At 48.7% G+C, this 19,597-nt stretch overlaps 1 protein-coding gene across 7 annotated transcripts in view; it reads left to right on the top strand.

Annotated features, from left to right (window-relative positions):
• Positions 1-19,597, top strand: part of LOC100954750 (F-actin-monooxygenase MICAL2) — a 226,707-nt gene that overhangs the window by 32,527 nt on the left and 174,583 nt on the right. For all 7 annotated transcript variants that reach the window (XM_023516167.1, XM_023516250.1, XM_023516270.1 and 4 more), the window contains exon 3: positions 18,559-18,899. In XM_023516167.1, coding sequence (XP_023371935.1) covers positions 18,636-18,899 — 264 coding nt within the window. In that variant the 5' untranslated portion in view covers positions 18,559-18,635. The remainder of the gene's footprint in view (positions 1-18,558; positions 18,900-19,597) is intronic.

Below are 19,597 nucleotides of genomic sequence, written 5' to 3' on the forward strand. Positions count from 1 at the left end.
GAATATGGGGGTTTGGAACCAGACCATCAAGGGCTTTGCAAAAACACTTGCCAGCTAAGTGAGATTCACCAAAAGCAAAGAAGCATCAGCAGAGACCAGCAAAGCTTCTCCAGATAGGAATTCTCCGGGCATCTGAAGAACTTTCTCTGTAGAGAGAGGAACTTGGGTGGTGGCCTCATTTTCAGTTTACGTCCATTTTCTACATCTTGTGTCGCGTGCACGCACCGGTGGAGGTGATTATTGATGGGCAAAGGGAATGGGGTGGGGTGGGCTGCACCAACAGTTCATATTTCAAATGTCTCAGATTCCTCTTGCCAAATAAGGTGATAGCAAACACCCTTGTGAGTTCCTGTGAAGACTGTCTCTCCGGGGACTGTTTTACATTCCAGACAGGGTCCCACAGTAATTCTGCGGGAGCTGGGGCTTCGAGGTGAGAAAGCTACTTGAAAATAAAGACCAATCAAAATACCTATCTGTTTTTAAGGATGATATTTGCAAGGCAGAAGCATCCAGGAAGTAGGTTATTTGTCAGGAGAGTGAGCCAGAACGTTTTAAAAATATCAGACCATTAAAGTGGAAAGAGTAATGATGAGGACAGAGGGCGAGCCCTCCAGGAACTCTCGCCTCCTGGGCATTGCTAACCCCTTCCTTTTTAATACATTCCTTACTGAGAGCCATCCCAGGAAATAAGCTTTGAAAACTGAGCTTTGAGCCTGAATTGTCCTCCGTGGCAGGACAATAAAACAATAAACCAGAGAGTGATCTGGAGGGGACGGCTTCTTGGTCTTCTATCAGCTGTCCCTGTAGGTAGTCCTTGGTTTTTGAATCTTTCTGAGGAAAGAAAAAAAATCCTTTCTGAAATGTTGCTGCTTATTTTAGTGAATGGGCTCAGAACATGAACCCAAATAGCAAGGAAAGAGTCCAGCATCGTCATTCAGCCCACACGAATTTAGTATACTGGGATTGTGGTAGAGCGTCTCTCTATCACCGTGGAAGATTTACCAGCTGGGCCTCGCCTTCTGTGCTCCACGCCCCCGGGGCTGCTGGACATGGGAGCCGGGGCCAGTGAGGGGAATTTGACCCACTGAACCGTCAAGGCGAGCTGAGTCCTGGAGCACTTGTGTCAACACCTCTGAGCTCACAGGAAAGTGGCCCCTGAGTGTGTCATCTGGAGAGGCGGCGTCCTTTCCCTGAGTCTCTGCTATCCCCTACACAGGTGTCCATTGCTCTCAGCCCCCAGCCTCAGAACTGTCACCATGTAGGAAAATGTTACAGGACTTCTAAACCCTGGCGCTTGTGTGCCCAGGCCAGGAAGGTGACAAAGGTCCTGCCAAGCCAATCATCTCCTCGAAAGTCAGTTCAGCAGTGGAGTGTATTTTAGGGACTGGTTCTACCCTGTCTAATCGGGGAGCCATTTCGACACTCACTGCCCGGAACCTTAATTGGTTTTATAGATCTTTGGGGAAAATAGTTCCCAGGAGACTTAAGTTCCTCTGCACAATAAGGGAAGGGGCTGGAACTGTCTTTAGCTTTCACTTCTGCCAGACAGCTGAAACACCTCCTGAGAGCTGCGTATTTGCCATGGGCAGAGAGCTCCTCTCAGCCTGCATCCTGGGCAAGGGAAGAAATCCTTTCTCAGAACTGCCTCCCCTGTCGGTTTCTAGTCTCGTCACCCCCCTGAGATTGTAGCCAAGAACTGTTAAGCTGTGTTCGTTTAGCAATGTGCCCAGAACACACTTCAGAAAAGGCCCTTCTGGCTTTTACTGCATGAAGAGATCTCCTAGGCTAGGGCCTGGAGGGAGGGCCAGATGATCTTTGATCCATATCAGCTCAAGATTACAAGTCCTTTTTGAACATCAATAGCAACAACAGACCACTGGGAATGCTGGCCCTGGCAGGGCAGGGTAGAGTCCATTCTTCTGGCTCCCTCTGCTTGCCCAGCCCACCCCCTGGCTGCATGTCCCATGCTCAGACATATCTTCCCAAAGCCTCCTGATGAGTCTCCTTTGTGTGCTGCCTCTCTGTAGCACAGGGGATTTTACATTCAAATCATAGATCCTAGCTCCCCAAGCGTGTTGACAGGTCGGTAGGCTTTGAACAGCCCATTAGTTATTTCTGATTCAGGCAGGGCTCACCTGTCCATGCAGGTGTACACACCTGCCTGTAAAGGCTGAATGCCCTTACAAGCATTGGACTTCACAGGCTCTTATGCAGAGACTGCGGTGAGGGGTGTGGCCAGATGGACTGCTGGCTGGGTGGACAGCTGAATGGAAGGAATGGACAAGCGTCTCCCCTTCCCTGGCCCTGGCATATTCATAGAGGCCAGTAGACTGCTGAGATCCAGGAAGGTTTTATTTACATTGTTAATGACATTAATGTGACCATATAAATAAGAAAGCTTCTGTAATTGTATATCAGGAAATGCATTCTGAAATTGAAGGTCTGTAATTCAAACAAAAAACTTTAGAAGTCTTTTAAGTGAACTCTGAAGGTGGTACCCTGGAAGCAGTTCTGTCCCTCCTGATTGGATTTTTACCGGTAAGCTTTCATTCACTGGACAAACCCACCGGGAGCAGGCACCGTACCAGCACTGGGATTTCCAAGGTAAAAATCAAATAGCTCACCAGCAGATGAAGTTGTGTGGACCACATTGATGTGCAAAAGACATTATGGGTTCAAAGCTAAATGAATGGTCTGTGCCCTCTGTGATCCCCACATAATAACTGTGTCTCTCCAATTTCTCAGAAGACAGGGAGACAAGTCTTGTTTGCCTGGTGTATCCACAGTGCCTAGCAAGGCCAAGGGCACAACACAGATTCTTGGTAAATGGAACAGATAGGATGGAATATGGCTAGTGGCTCCCAAACCTGCCGATCAACAGAGTTCCCTGGGGAGTTAAAGACATTTTCCCTCTTGGATTGCAGGCTGCAGAGATTCTGTTTGAGAGTGGGCTCAGGAAGCTGAATTTTGGGGCACTACCTGGGAGTCTGCTGGGAGCCAGGTTTGGTGAGCTTTGGCAGAGATTCCGGGAGTTAGAAGAGTGCATAGTGAAGACAGATGGGCCCAGGACAGGAGGCTTTTGTCCCTGAGCACTCCAGCTCATCCTTTAAGGTCCTGCTCTGGGGCCACCTTCCCTGGGAACTTCTCTCAGGCGCTCAGTCACTCCAACTCCCACTCCGTGGCCACCATTGTGGTGCTCACCTCTGCCATAGCCCTGACCAGTCAGGGTTAGTTTAAGTCTGATTCCTTGAATAGACTGTGACACTCCTATGGGCACAGCTCATGGAAGGTCTTCAGTTAGTGCTGTGGGGCTGACTTTGCTTCAGAGCCTGGGTGAGGTTTGAGCAGGGCAGGAAGAGGTAAAGCAGAAATTCGATGTGTGTACGGAAGAGGCCGGTCTGTCTGAGGCAGCCACAGTGTGAGCCTGTGGGAATTGAACCTGCAAAGGAAGAGGGGGCTTCCCAGTGGTAGGAGGTGGGGGAAACCTGATAAACCCAGCAGAGGAGTTTGGACTTGTACAGGGGATACAGGGAGTCCTGAAGGTGAAGGTGAAGCTGGCCAGATGGGAAGGTGGGGGTGGGAAGTGGAGGTTGTTAGGAGGGCCATGTGGTAATTCAGGTCATAGCTGACCTCGCCCTGAGCAAAGTGGTCTTATAGACAAAGGGCAGTCGCAGTCCAGCCCAGTAGATATCCTGAATTGTGTGTGAAGCTCTTGATTTGATTTGATTGACAGCCAGTGGGTGTTGAGTGTCTGCCATTGGCAGAGGCACAGGTGCCAGGCCCTGGACAGACGTGCAGCCTCTGGCCTCAGAAAGCTCCCCGTTGGGCGAGGTAGGTGGGCACAAGGGGAGGCAGGGCGAGGCTTCACAGAAGAACGATGCAGCTAGGAGTACTGCCTAGCCAGGTGTCATTGTGTTTCATCCCCAAATAACCCAACAGGTCCGGGGCCATTATAATCCCCATTTTATGGATGAGGAAACTGAGGTTCAAAGAAGTTAGATAACTCATCCAGGCTCACACCCCTAGGAAGTGGTGGGTCAGCCAGTCTGCAGTTTTCAGCCAGTCTGCCTGACTCCAGAGTCCAAGCTGGGACCCATGACTTTTTGCTACTTTTGATGTTTCAGCTCTAAAGACAACTGGGTATTCACCAAATGAATAGTCTGGGTGGGCCTCCCAGACAGAGGGAGCCCCAGAAGCAAAGGAGTGGAAGTGGGAAGGGCACAAAACTGTGCCCTCAGCCTTTCAAGTCAGAGAACTGCTTGTGGTTCCTGATTCTATAGAGCCTGAGGGGTCGAGGAGGAGACAATGGGGAAGGCAAGTGGCTGGATCGTGAAGGTGGCTTTTGTTTCGCTCTACTGAGATGTTTGGACTTCACCCTGCAGATTATCAGGCAGCTGTTGAGGGATTTTAAACAGATAGGGAATCTGCCCCCCAAGTATCCATTTTTGATCTAAAGTTCTATCTGGCAGCAGATTGAGAACTAGGCTGGTGGATTGGAAGGAGGAGAATCCCAAGGCAGGAAAGGCACTGCTGAGGTTTTGAGAGTTCTAGGTGAGAGCAGATGGAGACCTAAACCTCTGAGCAAGGAGGGGAGGTGGCAGTGGATGCGGCTCCTGAGGAGGCCAGACTGGGTGACCAGCTGGCTCTGAAAGATGAGGGCAAGGGGTAGAGGACACCAACAACAAGGATTTAGCCTGAGGGTCTAGATGCAGGTGGTGCGATTCACTGAAGATGGTGTTACAGGAGGGGGCCGGAACACCTAGGGTGCCCGGGAGGTCTCTGAGAGAGTGATGGGGAAGCGTCTGATGCAGTTGACGCCTGGGGAGATGCGTGTTGGAGCAGCTCGGGGAGTCAGCAGGATACAGATTCTGGTTGAACTGAAGCAGTGTTGAGGTCCTGGAGAGCAAGATGAGAGTGAAGATCAGAACCTTCCCTTTCAGGGGCAGGTAGAGAGAGCGCAGCCTGCAGAGACAGATGGGGGGAGAGAACACAAGTGTGGAAGGCCTTATAAGTGACAACCAGATGTAGCAATGGTGGTGACATTGGCATGCTGGCCAAGGTGGCCTGTGTGACTAGGAACCAGACGATGGTGGGTTGAAGGGTGAGTGGGAGGTGAGGAAGTGCACATCGCAAGGCTAGACTGTTCTTCGGGGAGCCTAGGATGTGACGGGAAGAAGGGAGGGTGCTACATGGATGGGCAGGGTAGCTCTGCAGCCGTCCTGGGCTCTTGGCGCCATGCTGTGCACACAGCAAGCAGCCAGCAGCGAGAAATCCTGTTCAAGTTCACTTTGCCTTGACTTCAATGCCTCTTCCTGAGCATCCCTTTCTATCCTCCAGACTAATGACGATTCTAGAATTCAAGTCCCTGAGGCCCACCAACAAATCAGGAGATATATCTGCTGATCCAGACTTAAAGGTTCACGTGGGGAATGACATTTTTCCTTTTCCTTCCTTTCTTTTTTTTTTTTTTTTGAGACAGTCTCACTCTGTTGCCCTGGTATCATGGCATCATAGGTCACAGCAACCTCAAACTCCTAATTCAAATGATCCCTTTGCCTCAGCCTTTCAAGTAGCTGGGACTACAGTTGCCCACCACAACACCCAGCCAGCTTTTTCTATTTTTAGTAGAGACGGGGCCACCTTTGTGCTCAGGCTGGTCTCAAACTTACGAGCTCAAGCAATCCACCCGCCTGGGCCTCCCAGAGTGCTAGGATTACAGGCGTGAGCCACCTCACCTGGCCCAGGGAGTGACTTTTAAGGGGGTGCTGGGCAGAGACATGGTGGAAAACATATGTTTGGCTGTCCCACCTTAGCAGAGTGTCAGTTAAAGGGGGAATGGGCTGCCTTATCCCTCTTTGTGAAAACTCAGCAATTTCTGCCCGGGTTTGGTGTGGACTACCTGGAGCCCACAGCGATGGGAGTCATCCCCATGCAGTGCTCCAGGAACTGACTCTTAGTGAGTACATCTGTGAGCCCGGTGCTGAGAGCTGTCCTTTGGTTTAATTTCCACGGGAACTCTCTGCTGTTTATGACTTGCTAAAGAGAGTACTCGGTGACTCAGAAGCCTGTGTTCTTTCTACCACATCAGCTCCCAGGGACTCAGGAGCTGAGTGCTCCAGGGTGTTTTTGAAACCAAGGAAATGAACTAGCTTATCCGTCCTGTTCTCCTGTCTTGTGCCATTTTACATAAGGAAAGGATGTCTTGATTTTCAAGGCAGCGTGCGTGTGTGCGAGTGCCTCAGTAGAGCGTGGGCAGGCTGGTTCCTGGTGGCCAAGAGACATTTCCAGGATATTGCCTTGCTGGAGGAAGGTAAGGGGTACCCACTGGACTGCAGCCATGGTGGTAGGGAGAGGGATGTTATTTGGGAGGTAAAGCCTCTCACATAGGCCAAATCTGACATGTCCACTAGTACACCTACTGTGTCACTTAAGGCAATGCTTCCTGACTAGCAGGTGAGCCCCCTGTTCTCAGTGATGTCACATACTACATGTTTATTTCTCACATATGTAAAGTCCCATACGTGTTCTGGTCATAGAGGGCGATCCACCAGGTGAGCATCCAGAGGACCTGGCTCCTTCCTTCCTGTGGCTCTGCCATCTTCAATGCACGGTTTCCACAGCTCTGTGCTCTGATAGAAGTAGGAAGAATGTGGAAGATTGCTGGGGGTCTTAGGAGTCTGTCCTGGAAGTGGCGTATCTGGGCTTACCCAACTGCAGGAAAGGGCCCTGACAGAAGCAGCAGTCAGGCTGGTGGTCAGCGGGCTTGGCTCTGCTGTGCCCACCCAGGCTTGAACGTTACCTCTGAGCCGAGTTTTTCTTGTCTGATTAGATACTGTTCTCATTAGATCCCAGCATTCTGGAGTTTGAGGAAAGAAGGGTAGGACAGTATCATGCATCCAAGTTCTAGACCAGAGACCGTGTTGCTGATGCAGTGTGCAAGGCAGGGGTCCCTGTACACCTGTGGCTCTGTCTGCTCTGGGTGTGGGAGGGAGCACTGTGGGTGTGGTGGTGGGGGATGGGTCTCTAAACTGGGGGGCTTCAAGCCATAGACTCACTGCTTCTGGCCATGTGGTCTTGGGAAAGTTGCTAACTTCTCTAATTCTTTGACAAATAGGGACAATAATACTATCTAACACCCCTTGGCTTGTTAAAATGATGAACCACTGTAACACATATAAAAATTTTAACACATTGCCCCAGATGCCATAGGTGCCCTTTAAATGTGAATAATGATTATGCTCCTAAGGATTGAATTTGCATTCATTCCTTTAGCACATACTCCACAGTGAGGGGCTTTGTGCTAGGAACGGGGAGTAGGGAAGTAAAAACTTAATTTCAACACAGAATAACTTACTGCAATGGAGGGTAAGTACGGATGCTGTGGGAAGGCTGGCACAGGGGTCCAGCTCATTTTGGGAGGCCTAGGGCAGGGAGGTGAGGGAGAAGCGGAGGCTCTAGAGCAGTGGTTTTCAATCTTCCCAATGCCACGACCCTTTAAAACAGTTCCTCATGTTGTGGTGACTCCTGACCATAAAATTATTTTCATTGCTGCTTCATAACTGTAATTTTTGCTGTTGTTATGAATCGTAATGTAAATATCTGATATCAGGTGACCCCTGTGAAAGAGTCGTCTGACTCCCAAAGGGGTCGCGACCCACAGGTTGATAACTGCTGCTAGGGGACCGGAGCCGTGGACGACTGGGAGTCAGCAGGGTGAGGATAGTGTACAAACCCACGGTGCTGCCTGAAGACCGTGAATGGTCCTCTAAATGGGAGTCACTTCTTTGCTTTACAAGAGGATTTTCTCAATGAATCAAAAGCATACATAGCCAGTGTCCTGACTGATAAGTTGATTTTAGATGATAAAGAATATGCCAAGCTCTGACTTTGAGGAGTAGTTGCCTCATCCAATTACACGGCCACTGTTCTCACTCCTTCAAGCCTGGTGACATGTCCAGCGGACTCTGCTAATCTGGATGTGACCTGAAGGAGCTTTTTGGGAATTTGCTCACTTTCAAGGAACTGCAGTCCGCTGGCAGCACTGTATTGGAATCAGCAGAATACAGGGTGGAATGCTCTCCCCGGGTAAGGCGCTATGTGGGGCCCTGGGAGCTGGGACCAGGGAGATAGTACCCAGCCTTCCCTGGGCTGCTGGAGGAGATTTCACAGGTGCTGAGTGGTAGAGGAGGCGTGTGTCCATGGTGAGAGCCTGGGAAAGACAGAATAAGAGATAAAAATTGGGGCTTTGGCAGGGCTGAGCTTCTGTAGGCTTCTCAGGGTCAAATAAGGTTTGGAAAGAAGAATGAGGGAAGCCTAGATGACTTTCAAAGAAAGTTTAAGAATTATTTCCTTGAATGAAATTTTAAAAAGCAATTTTCTTTCATTGTCCTAATGATTTATTTCACTTATTATGCCTTAACTCAAAAGCATTTTAGAAAGTCAACTTAATTCTCAATCAGGTCCCAAACTCTATACTCCAGCCTTGGACAGCTCCCACTATTAGGCAGCAGTGGTGATGGTTCTATTTTATCTGTATTTTATTATTGTTTTTGTGGTTAGACATACATAACATTTACTGGTTTTCAACACTTTTAAGTATACAATTTAGTGATGTTAGGTACAGTGGTCTGCCATCCATCCACAGAGCTTTTTTAGCATTCCAAACTGAAAGCCTATACCCATTCAGTAAAGACTCCCCCTTCCCCCTTGTCCAGCCCCTGGTACCTATAGTTCTACCTTCTGTCTCTATAAATTTGCTTATTCTGGGTAGCTCCTACTATTAGTTTTGAAATAGGCTGGCCCCCTGGAAATTGGAATTTCAAATTCACAATTTTCCTGGTAACTCAGTGTGTGATCAAGACGATTCAGAGCCCAAGCAGAGTCTACTCAGTTTCTGTTGGTGAGACAGGCTCTGTGTGTGGGGGGAGAGATGGATGTTGTTTTGTCAACTAGGTACGCAGGTTTCCTTCTTGGGGGTGTTCCTCAGCAGGGGTTCCTTCAGGCACAGCTGGGATTTGGGTCAGAGGTCCCAAATGTCTTCCCCATTCCACACTGAAATATGGGCGGGCAGATCATGGCTCCCTGGAAGGGGGCTGCCACACTGGACTCGAGAGCCCTGTGGTCCCTGCAGCAGAGCTGCTGGGGAGAATACAGCCATGGGGGACTTGCCCCCAACCTGTTAGAATTCAAGCCAATTTACTAAGTCAGCACAATGGCAGGGTTCTGCAAGGATGAATCTTTGTCTTCTGGAGATAGATGGCCCTGTGGGTGTTGTGGGGCCCCAGATGCTGACCCCCGCTGGGCACTGAGCGTTTGTGAGTCCTGGGGAAGGTAAGATATGGGAGCCCACCTCTTATTGTAGAGACTGACAGGAGAGAAACTCCTAGACTTAGAGTGCGTATAAGGTATGCCAATTAAGTTCAAGGACTCACCCTAGGAAAAGGCCTATATATCCCAATACTGAGTGTCACTATCATCACCCTTAAAGTACTCCCCTTGGGAAGCAGTGCACCCAGGCCAGTGCCTAGTCCACCCTTCAAAGCAATTTTGGAACTCTTTTTCTGGAATGGCCATCAAAGCTACCATAGTATTAACCCTTGATGTCCTGAACGTCAGCAAAATGTCTTCCTTTTAATATTTCCTTTATTGGAGCATAAAGAAAAAAGTCATCGGGGGCAGATCAGGTGTGTAAGGAGGATGTCCCAATACACTTATTTGTTTACTGGCTAAAAACTCCCTTACAGACAGTGTCTTGTGAGCTGGTGTGTTGTCAGGATGCAAGAGCCGTGAGTTGTTGGCCAAGATTTTCAGTTAAGATTTTCTTATTTCTCTATCCATGTTTACTTGGTCGGCTTGCTTCTCACAGTCAGTAGACAGTTTTGATGCACAATTTGACAAATGTTTGCAGGGTTTTCGTCGGTTTTGCTCGTAAATGGCCACCTTGACCTCTCCTCATTGGTGATGTTTTCTCTCCCCTCAGGGAAACATTTAATCCATTTGTACACTGCCCTTTTCTTCATGACATTATCCCCATAAATTTGAACTAACGTGTTGAATTTTACTGATTTTACTTATACTCTTTCCAAGTTTAATAAGAAATGTATGAATGTTTGTTCCTCGCTCTAATTTGAGCCTTGACATTCTCGTGATGGCTCACAAAAATGCACAACGATAATGAACGCCACTCAGCAAGACACTGCCACGTGTCAGTGTGAACACAACTGTGCGATACTGACACACCAAGGTCATGAGACCTTACCGAGTGGTTTGTACAGTGTTGCCAATCTAAGTGCACAGTGTCAAGTTCACAAACTGAATTTTCAGACCTCATATACAGAAGGGGATTCTAAAAGTTGCGAGCGCTCCTGGTAGAAAATCTGGAAAACACAAAAAGTATAAAGGAAAAGTATAATCCACATCACCTGAAATTTGTTCCCACATGCGCGCACACACGGCCACTGCTCGTGTTGGCTTATTTCGCTTCCCCTATACAAGTTACTTTGTGGAGTTGAAATCCTATTGAGTTCTGGATGTGTAGCCTGCTCTTTTCACTCTGTGTTATGGCATAGACATCTCCCCAAGGATTAAATGTCTTTATAAATATTATTTTTAAAGGACTGCCTGATACAGTCTGTTTGGTTGCACCATAACTGACAAAGCCATGTCCTGTTGTTGACTCCTGCAGACTCTCCAATCCCAGGACTTGGGAAACTATAGAATTTAACTCATTTGATTGCACAGTGGCCCCAGGAAGGGAAAGCCATGTTGCTTCTGTCTATGTGGCTCATATAGATGGGTGGCCAGGAACGTGAGTCTTGAAGTGAGATGAAATTGGCTCATTTCGTGGCATCCCCAATGTGCTCCCTATACCACATGGAGGAAGCTACTTAACCTTGTAAAGCTATCTGTGTCCTATCAGACAAAGAGGGCTAAACTAGGTAATGGCTATAATGGGGCTGGCACAGGGCCAGGCATGCTGTCTGAGCTGCCTGTCTATGTCCTCATGATTCTGTCCGCTCTTCATGTCCAGGTGTGGACCCAGATCTCACGTACAGGCCAGAGTTCTCCCCACCGCAAATGCTTTGCTTTTTGGAGAAGGTTCTTGAAGAAGCCTTAGTGTGATATGGGCAAAGATGTGGAGCCCTGGCTAAAAATCCTTACAGAAAAATTTTTAAACATATGTCTATGTGTGATACACACACACACACACACCCCACCCCCGCACATACATGCATATACATATATGTTAATGTGCATATTTACATACACACCTAAAATAGTCAACCCCATGTACTTACTGCTACATTACAGAAAAGGGATACAGGCAAGTTCTGAAACTACAACTTCTTCTTTTTCCTTTCTTTCTTTTTTTTTTTTAAAAACCCCTTCTTATGGGCAGGACCTGTGGCTCCAAGGAGTAAGGTACTGGCCCCATATGCTGGAGGTGGTGGGTTCAAACCTAGCCCTAGCCAAAAACTGCAAAACAAAAACAAAAACACCTTTTTTTTTTTTTTATTATTGTTGGAGATTCATTGAGGGCATAAAGAACCAGGTTACATCGATTGCATTTGTTAGGTAAAGTCCCTCTTGTAATTATGTCCCACCCCCAAATGTATGTCACACACTGTGACCCCCCCACCCCCTCCTTCTTTCCCTTTCTCTGCTCTCCCCTTCCCCCACCCCCCACCATGTACTAGGTCATCAACTGTCCTCATATGAGAATTGAGTACGTAGGATTCTTGCTTCTCCATTCGTGTGGTGCTTTACTAAGAATAATGTGTTCCGCTTCCATCCAGGTTAATACAAAGGCTGTAAAGTCTCCATTTTTTAAAATGGCTGACTAGTATTCCATGGTATACATATAGCACAGCTTGTTAATCCATTCCTGGGTTGGTGGGCATTTAGGCTATGTCCACATTTTGGCCTTTCTTAAAGAATAAAAACAAAAAGAGAAAGAGAGAGAGAAGAAAGAGTCATGCCGCCCTGTGGACTTGTGAGGACTCCTCAAGTTAATGCTGGTGCGAATGTGCCTGGCCGGGGGTGGCTCCCTACTGCCCTTCCTAGCCCTGAGGCTGCTCAGAACACAGGTACCTCCAGACCCCAGGCAGCGAGACCCTGGACGGCAGAGACTGCCTCACCAGGGTCATCTTGGGGCCTGGCACTGTGAGTGGCTGCAAGAGGCAATGGAGTGAGGTAAGGAAGGGGGGATATGTGAGGCCACCGCCGGCCAGAGCAGTGGAGCCCCTCACCCTAAGGAAGAGTGGGAAGAGGGCTGGCGCGGGGAGGGTGATGGTCAAATGAATGTGGACTGACGGCAGAGGACAGGCATGAGGGCCTGGGCCTGCAGTGACCTGGGGCCTCTTCCTAGCACTCCCACTCGAGGCAGTGTGGTGACAGAGGGAGGGTCTAGGCCCTGGCTATCCCCTGGAAATGTGGTTGGACTTCCACAGCGAGTCTCTGTCCTGGTAGGCTCCAGAAGATGCGTGTAAGAGAACTCTGCAAGTGTAGGTTTAGGCTGTGTGAAAAGGGGCTTCACCTTCCTGTGGGTAACCTCAAGGCTAAAACCAGGAAGAGGAGAGGAACCTTGAGAGAGACAGACTGCATCTCTCCTGAGAGGGGCAGCAAGGCCGGAGCAGGTGGCCCGAGGAGGCAGTGCCCTCTGCATCGTGCAAGTGACCAGCAGAAGGTGAGCTACCTGGCTGGAAGGAGATGACCAGGAGAGCAAAGTGGCCCCGCAGTCCCTTCCCAGCCCCAGAGGGGCTCCTTTTGGCTCAAGTTGGATGCCCAGTGCCTGGTGTACGGGAAACCAGGTCTCCCCGGAGCAGGTGAATCTGCAGGCCCCACCTGCGTGCCTGGTGTTCCTGCCCACAGGGGCTCTGCAGAGATGCAGTGTGTGCAGGAGACTCCTGGCTGGCCCCTCCTCCTCTCAGGTGTGGGGTGCAGGTAGCCACAACTGAGGGGCTTCCATGTGCGGGCTCAGAGCTGGGGCTTTTAGTTTTCCAGCCATCTGCAAGGATAGGGGGACACCTCATTTGTTGCTGAGGAAACTGGGCTCTGCCTCAGGGCTCCTTGGTGAGGTAGACTTGGGAGATGGGAAGTTTGAATAGGGAGGCTTGGCAAGCGGGTTTGGGGTATAGATTGTGTTGCCTTTGAAACAGATCTTGTCTGAGAGCCTTCAGGGTGGGGTTAAGTCATGAGCTTTTTCCCTGTGCCAAACTGCTGCTTTGTGGGAAGGTTCTGCCCAGTGTCCCTCCCAGTTTTTATAGAACATCATCCTGACAGAGGGCTGGTCACACTGACATGCTGTTTGGCAGGCTCAGGGAAGGCCAAAGGCATGGAACCCTAACTGTGAGCGCATCTGCAGGTCTGCAGCCAGGAGGCTCCTTCTCTCATCCGGAGAGGTGCTCAGGGACTCTGCACAGACCTTGAGCTTGTCTCCCAGATGCTGCAGGCTGAGCCCATTATCAAGGCTACTGCCTATCATCTAAGGCCCTCAGTTGTAATTTGTAGTAGCCGGGGGCAGAGAAAGGGAACTGCTTTGTGACTCATGAAGTCACATAGGCAGGGGAACAGAAGAACCACAAATAAGGGACTTCAGTTGGCAAAAACCAGATTACTTCAAGGCTATTCTTGGAAATGAAAACATCATCTTTTGGTTCTTGCCAGAAAATGCAGAAACTTTTCATATTTCTGGCTGGTTGGTTTTATTTCAAATTCATATCAAACTCCAAAAAGGCAACAGCTGGGTGGTGGTTAACAAGGAAGACTTTAACAAGAGATAGTCACTGAGGATCCTGTGCTTTGAAAAAAAAGAAAAAAAGAAAACCCTTGACCACTTTCTTCGGGGGCAGTGGATAGAGGGTATCCACTAAAGGTGTTACATACACCCCAGTTCTCTGGAAGAAAAGGCTTGAAGCTCAGACTTACTGAGTCCCGCCAAGTGCTCGGCCAGCTCTTTCCTATTCGCCACTGACACTGCCCTACATTCTGAATGTGTTCAGTCCCTCACCACCCTTGGCGTGAGGTTTCCCACTTCACAGGTGGGGAACTGAAAACTCAGAAGCTAAGTGATTTGTCCAAGGTTATGTATCTTGAGGAAGTGAATATGAACTGAGATCTTCTAGATTGAAATCCTTTGTCCTCTAGTTTAAAGTATAAGGGTTGAGTATCCCTAATCTGAAATCCAGAGTTCCCCCAAACCTAAAATGTTTTGAGCGCCGACATGACACGCAAAGAAAATGCTCAATGGAGTATCTTGGATTTTGAATTTTTGGATCCTCATCCAGTAAGTATGATGCAAATATTCCAAAATCAAAAAATATATATATCTAGGCTCAGTGCCTATGGCTCAAGCTGCTAAGGCGCCAGCCACATACACCTGACCTGGCGGGTTTGAATCCAGCCTGGGCTCACCAAACAACAATGACAGCTGCAACCAAAAAATAGCCGGGCGTTGTGGCCGGCGCCTGTAGTCCCAGCTACTTGGGAGGTGGAGGCAGGAGAATTGTGTAAGCCCAGGAGTTGGAGGTTGCTGTACCCGGGGTGATAGCTTGAGGCTCTGTCTCAAAAAAAAAAAAAAAAAAAATATATATATATATATATACATATGTATACATTTATTTATATAGATCTAAAACCCTAAGTACTTCCGGCCCCAAGCATTTTGGATAAGGGATATGTAACCTGTATGTAATTCCTTGACCTGGAAAAGTCTCAGTAGTCATGAATTATGTTCTCTTTTCCCTTCCTTTTGATTTGTTGATATTTGAGCCATTTGAAGAATAGTAATGAGTACTGATTATCAGGTATCCCTAAATACTTTACATACCTGTTCTCACTGATTCTTACAACCCTATGATGTAAGCAGTAGGGTCAGCCCTCAGCACCCATGGGCTTTACAAACCCACTGGAGATTTCTGAAAGTACTCAGAAAAAAAGTAAATGGTTGCATCTATACTGAACATATACACATTTTTTAATGCCATTATTTCCTGAACAATATAGTATAACAACTATTTACATAGTATTTATGTTGTATTAGGCATTATAAATAATTTGGAGATGACTTTAAAGTGTATGGGAAGATATGCATACATTCATTTTATATAAGGGACTTAAGTATATGTGGATTTTTTTTTTTTTTTGAGACACAGAATCTTGCTGCATTGGCTAGAGTGCAAAGGCATGACCATGGCTCACTGCAGCCTCAAACTCCTAGGCTCCAGCAATCTTTCCATCTCAGATCAGACTCTGGGGTAGTTGATGCTTTAGGCATGTGCCACCACACCCATGTAATGTTTTTATTTTTTGTAGAGACAGAGTCTCAATGTGTGGCCCAGGATGGTCTTGAATCTCTGAGCTCAAGCAATCTTCCCTGGATTAAGGCCTGAGCCACTGTGTCCAGCTACGTATCTGGATTTTGGTATCAGTGCAAGGTCCTAGAATCAATCCCCTACAATACAGAGGGAAGACTCTGGAGGAATGTGCCAGTTTGAAAAATAGTTTTGTAAATCAGTTTTCTAAGTTCTCATTTCACAGATGAGAAAACTGAGGCCAGATAGATGAGATAACTTGCTGGAGTCACACAGCTAGCAAGTGCTTAAGACCAGATTCACAGGTTTGCCTGATTCTGAATACGCTGATGTTCTCCCTCGAGGAAAGCTGCCTTCCATGGTATTGGTCATTGTTAAGGTCCTTGACTTACATGGGAAAACTGATCTTGAAGGCTGAGAGTGGACCGTTAAGGTCCAGGGAGGCAGGTCTGAGCCTGGTACGGGCTGCTGGAGTTACACAAGCTGAGCTTATCTTCTCCTGTCAAGCCATCTCCCTCCACCTCACCTATCTCACTCCAGATAAGGGCCAGTTCCTGGAGCTCCCACGCCCACCTCAGCCCTCAGCACTGCCTTTGGCTCTTTCTCCATTGGCGCCCTGAGATTAAATTGTTCATTCTTCTTTTTAAGGAGGAGGGGAGGTGGTGGGGGTGGGAAGGAAACAGGTTCTCCCAGTTTATAAATTAAATTATCATCTGGGAGTCAGGTCTGGCTTGATACCTCCAAGCAGTTCTTGATTTTAGACAAGGAGGAGGCGACAACTTAGAAAACTGATTTACAAAACTATTTTTCAAACTGGCACATTCCTCCAGATACAGATCTGCCCCATGTGACGGTTGCACTGTGTGCCTCCCAGCCGGGCCTTCCATGCTTCTCACCCTTCACAGCAACCCTGCAAGGCTGCCATTATTATCCATATCTTGCAAAAGAAGAAACTGAGGCTCATAAGTGGACTGTGTGAGGCCGCATAGGTGGTGAGAGGCCAAGCTGAGTTTGGGACTCGGGCTCTACTAGCTCCAAAGCCTTGTGGATTTCTCATCAGCAGTCAGTCCTCAGAAAAGAGTGCAGGGCAGCCATCGTATTCAAGTAGGCTTATATTTGTCTGCCAGCTGCTGCATCCTGTGTTCAAGGCTGGGCACAGAAGTGGTCCCAGAGGTAGATAAAGCCTGAGAATGCTCACATGCTCTGAAAAGCAAGCGAGGCCTGCCACTGTTTATGCTCCCTGGGCAGTGTCACTCCTGGGGATGCAGGGACGCAGTAGGAGGTGGTGCTGATGTAATTCCAGAGTGAGCCCAGCAGACATCTGAGAGCCCAGAGAGTATCTGGGAGGGGCAGGGTGCAGAGTCCAGTCTGTTGGAGGCGTTGGGTAGCCAGGCAAGGCCTCATGGAGGTCCCAGGCTTGGACGAGGAGTGGGCACTGTTTGGGCCCAGAGCAAGGCATATGTGCCAGTGTCCCTTTAGCCGAGCCATTGCCAGGTGACTCAGAAGCTCTCAAGGAAAGTGGGAAGGGAGGGCAGGTCCCGGGACAAGTTGTAGGTGTCCCCCTCCCCTGGTGTCTGGATGTTGGTGTCTGGAGAGCTTGTCTGCCCTGCCTTGTCCTCCTGGGGTCTCATCTGCCTGCTGTCCACTGCAGAGGCTGCTCCCGCTTGACCTGGGGTGGGGGGACACTCTGCCATCTACCCTGGGGGTCCCCACCAAGGTCCCCCACCATACCTGCTCACGAGTCCTGAATTCCTGACTCCTTGAACTTGAGGTCTTTCCACACCTGTGCCAGTGCCTCCCAGACTCAGATCTCTGTGTGTTGTTTCCTGGGCCTAGAATGTCTGCTGCCCCGCCTTCTAGTGCAGTCCTCCTACCACTGGAGGTTTCTTGACATTTCCCTCCGTGGCCCTCTGGGCTCCTTAAGGCTCTGTTGGATACCTCCTGCACTTTGTTCATATTCTACTGGTCCCTGCCTGGCGTCTTGTAATCTGTCCTCCTGGGCCTGACCCTATGCCAGCCATCTCTGTACCCCAGCACCTCGTGTGACACCTGACTCCTGCTCAGGCACCAATAGTGTTGCTGGATGACTAAGTAAGAGATTAAGGAGGATGATAAACACCATTCCCTGATTTTCCTATTATAAACCCACCCCTCAGTCCAAATGTGTCCACGATAAGCATGATTGTCGAGAGTGTGAAGCTGCTGCGAGGGCCCCGCATCCCGTGGGTTTGCTGAGCTCCCCTGGCCAGGTTTCTGTCGGGGAGCTCCTGGTGGTGAGTCCTCTTATTTACAGACGCCCTCAACCTCCTGACAGCCAGGTCCGCCCCAGTTCCTCCACGTTTATCTTTGTGCTCTAGCTTTGGATTCTGGAAAAACAGTGCTTTGGAAAATCAGTTCTTTATTTTTGACTTTCCTAAGAAATGCCTGAGGTTAGAGTGGTGCAGAGCGAAAGCTCGATGGCCAAAACCCAGGCGAGCTATTTTTGTGATTTGAATGAGCACCCGTCGCATTTTCCCCTCCCATCAGCCTAAGCACTTGTTCCAAATAGCTCACAGCCTGGGCTTACAAAGCACAGGCTCCTTCTCCGTGTTGGGAGGAGGCGCCTGTGTGTCCCTCTGTCTTGCATGTATCTGACTGAGGTAGGTGCAGTGCTTCCCAGGAACAGAAAAGTTTTGAGAAGCTGCCATTTGTGCATAGGGGAGACACCTGCCCCCTGGGAACTATCAAAGACAGACATTACAGTTTGATATCTAAGGCTAGGTGGGATGGTCAGGGAACCTTGAGAGGAATGTGCTTTGGATTTTTTTTGTCTGTGCACAATGTAATGGGGCTAGATTATGTTCATATGAGTCAACCAATTTGTAGCACCAAGAATGGCATGTTTTCAAAGGTACTAAATCTAGTATACTTTTCTATTTTTTTTTCTTCTTGCTAGTCACTATTTTCAGAACCATCCAATTTGTAGCAAGATGGACCAGGTACTGTTGACATGAGCCAGGGCATAGCATTGTACAGTCTGTGGTTCTTTTCAGCCAGTGAGGAGGAGAGCAGTGTAGGGGAGAGATTGCCAGGTGTGAAGGCACCATTGTACATCTTCTTTCCATGGTTTATGCTTAGCATTGAGCATTAAGTATTATGGTTAATATTTTAGTGTCTTAAAGGAGTTTTATCTTTACCTTTCCACCCCACCCCACCCTCACCCCTTATTGCCCATGAAGCTAACCTCTGCCTTCATCTACCTCTGCAGGTGTGACGTTTCTCCAGGTGCTTGATGGTATTCTACTCTGTACGCTCCACACTACTGTTCCACACAGCTCCTGAACCATGGGGGAAAACGAAGATGAGAAGCAGGCCCAGGCGGGACAGGTGTTTGAGAACTTCGTCCAGGCATCCACATGCAAAGGGACTCTGCAGGCCTTCAACATCCTCACACGACATCTGGACCTAGACCCTCTGGACCACAGAAACTTTTATTCCAAGCTCAAGTCCAAGGTGAACACCTGGAAGGCCAAAGCCCTGTGGTACAAATTGGACAAGCGTGGCTCTCACAGGGAGTATAAGCGAGGGAAGACGTGTATGAACACCAAGGTAAGGGGAGAGCCTGCGCAGGCAGCCCTGTGCAGGGTGTATGGGTTGGCCTTTGGGAGGTTAGGAAGCTGTTGCCATTTTGCCATGCTAAGCCTCTTTAGTAGATGTGGGTGTGAATGTTGTGTTGTTTTGCTCAGGTGGAGATTTCCTTTGTCTATACGTGTCAGCATTTTCTCCTCGGGAGTTTCCATCTTATCATGGTGGCCTCAGTAACTTTTCTTGTGCCCTCTCCAAGGGAGGAAGCCCTATGGTCCAACCACAGGCGAGGTTGAGGGACGGAGGCAGATACCTGATGTTACCCTACTCTTCCTATCACTACGGCCATGGCTACCTCTAGCAGCTGCTGTTTGTTGAGTGACTTCTGTGTGCTAGGCACTTCATCTCCATGGTCTCATTGAACACCCAGGGTAGTCCTTCAGGCCATTTTCTTTCTTTCTTTTTTTTTTTTTTTTTTTGAGACAGAGTCTCACTCTATCACCCTGGGTAGAGTGCTATGGCATCATAGCTCACAGTAACCTCAAACTCCTGGGCTCGAGTGATCTTCTTGCCTTAGTTTTTCTATTTTTAGTAGAGATGGGGTCTCATTCTTGCTCAGGCTGGTCTCAAACTCCTGAGCTCCATCAATCCACATGCCTCAGCCTCCCAGAGTACTAGGATTACAGGCCTGAGCCACCATGCCCAGCCTGGGCCACTTTTTT

The sequence above is a fragment of the Otolemur garnettii genome, unplaced genomic scaffold (genome assembly GCF_000181295.1).
Source record: "Otolemur garnettii isolate 467f Iridium unplaced genomic scaffold, OtoGar3 scaffold00001, whole genome shotgun sequence".
Lineage (NCBI taxonomy): Eukaryota > Metazoa > Chordata > Mammalia > Primates > Galagidae > Otolemur > Otolemur garnettii.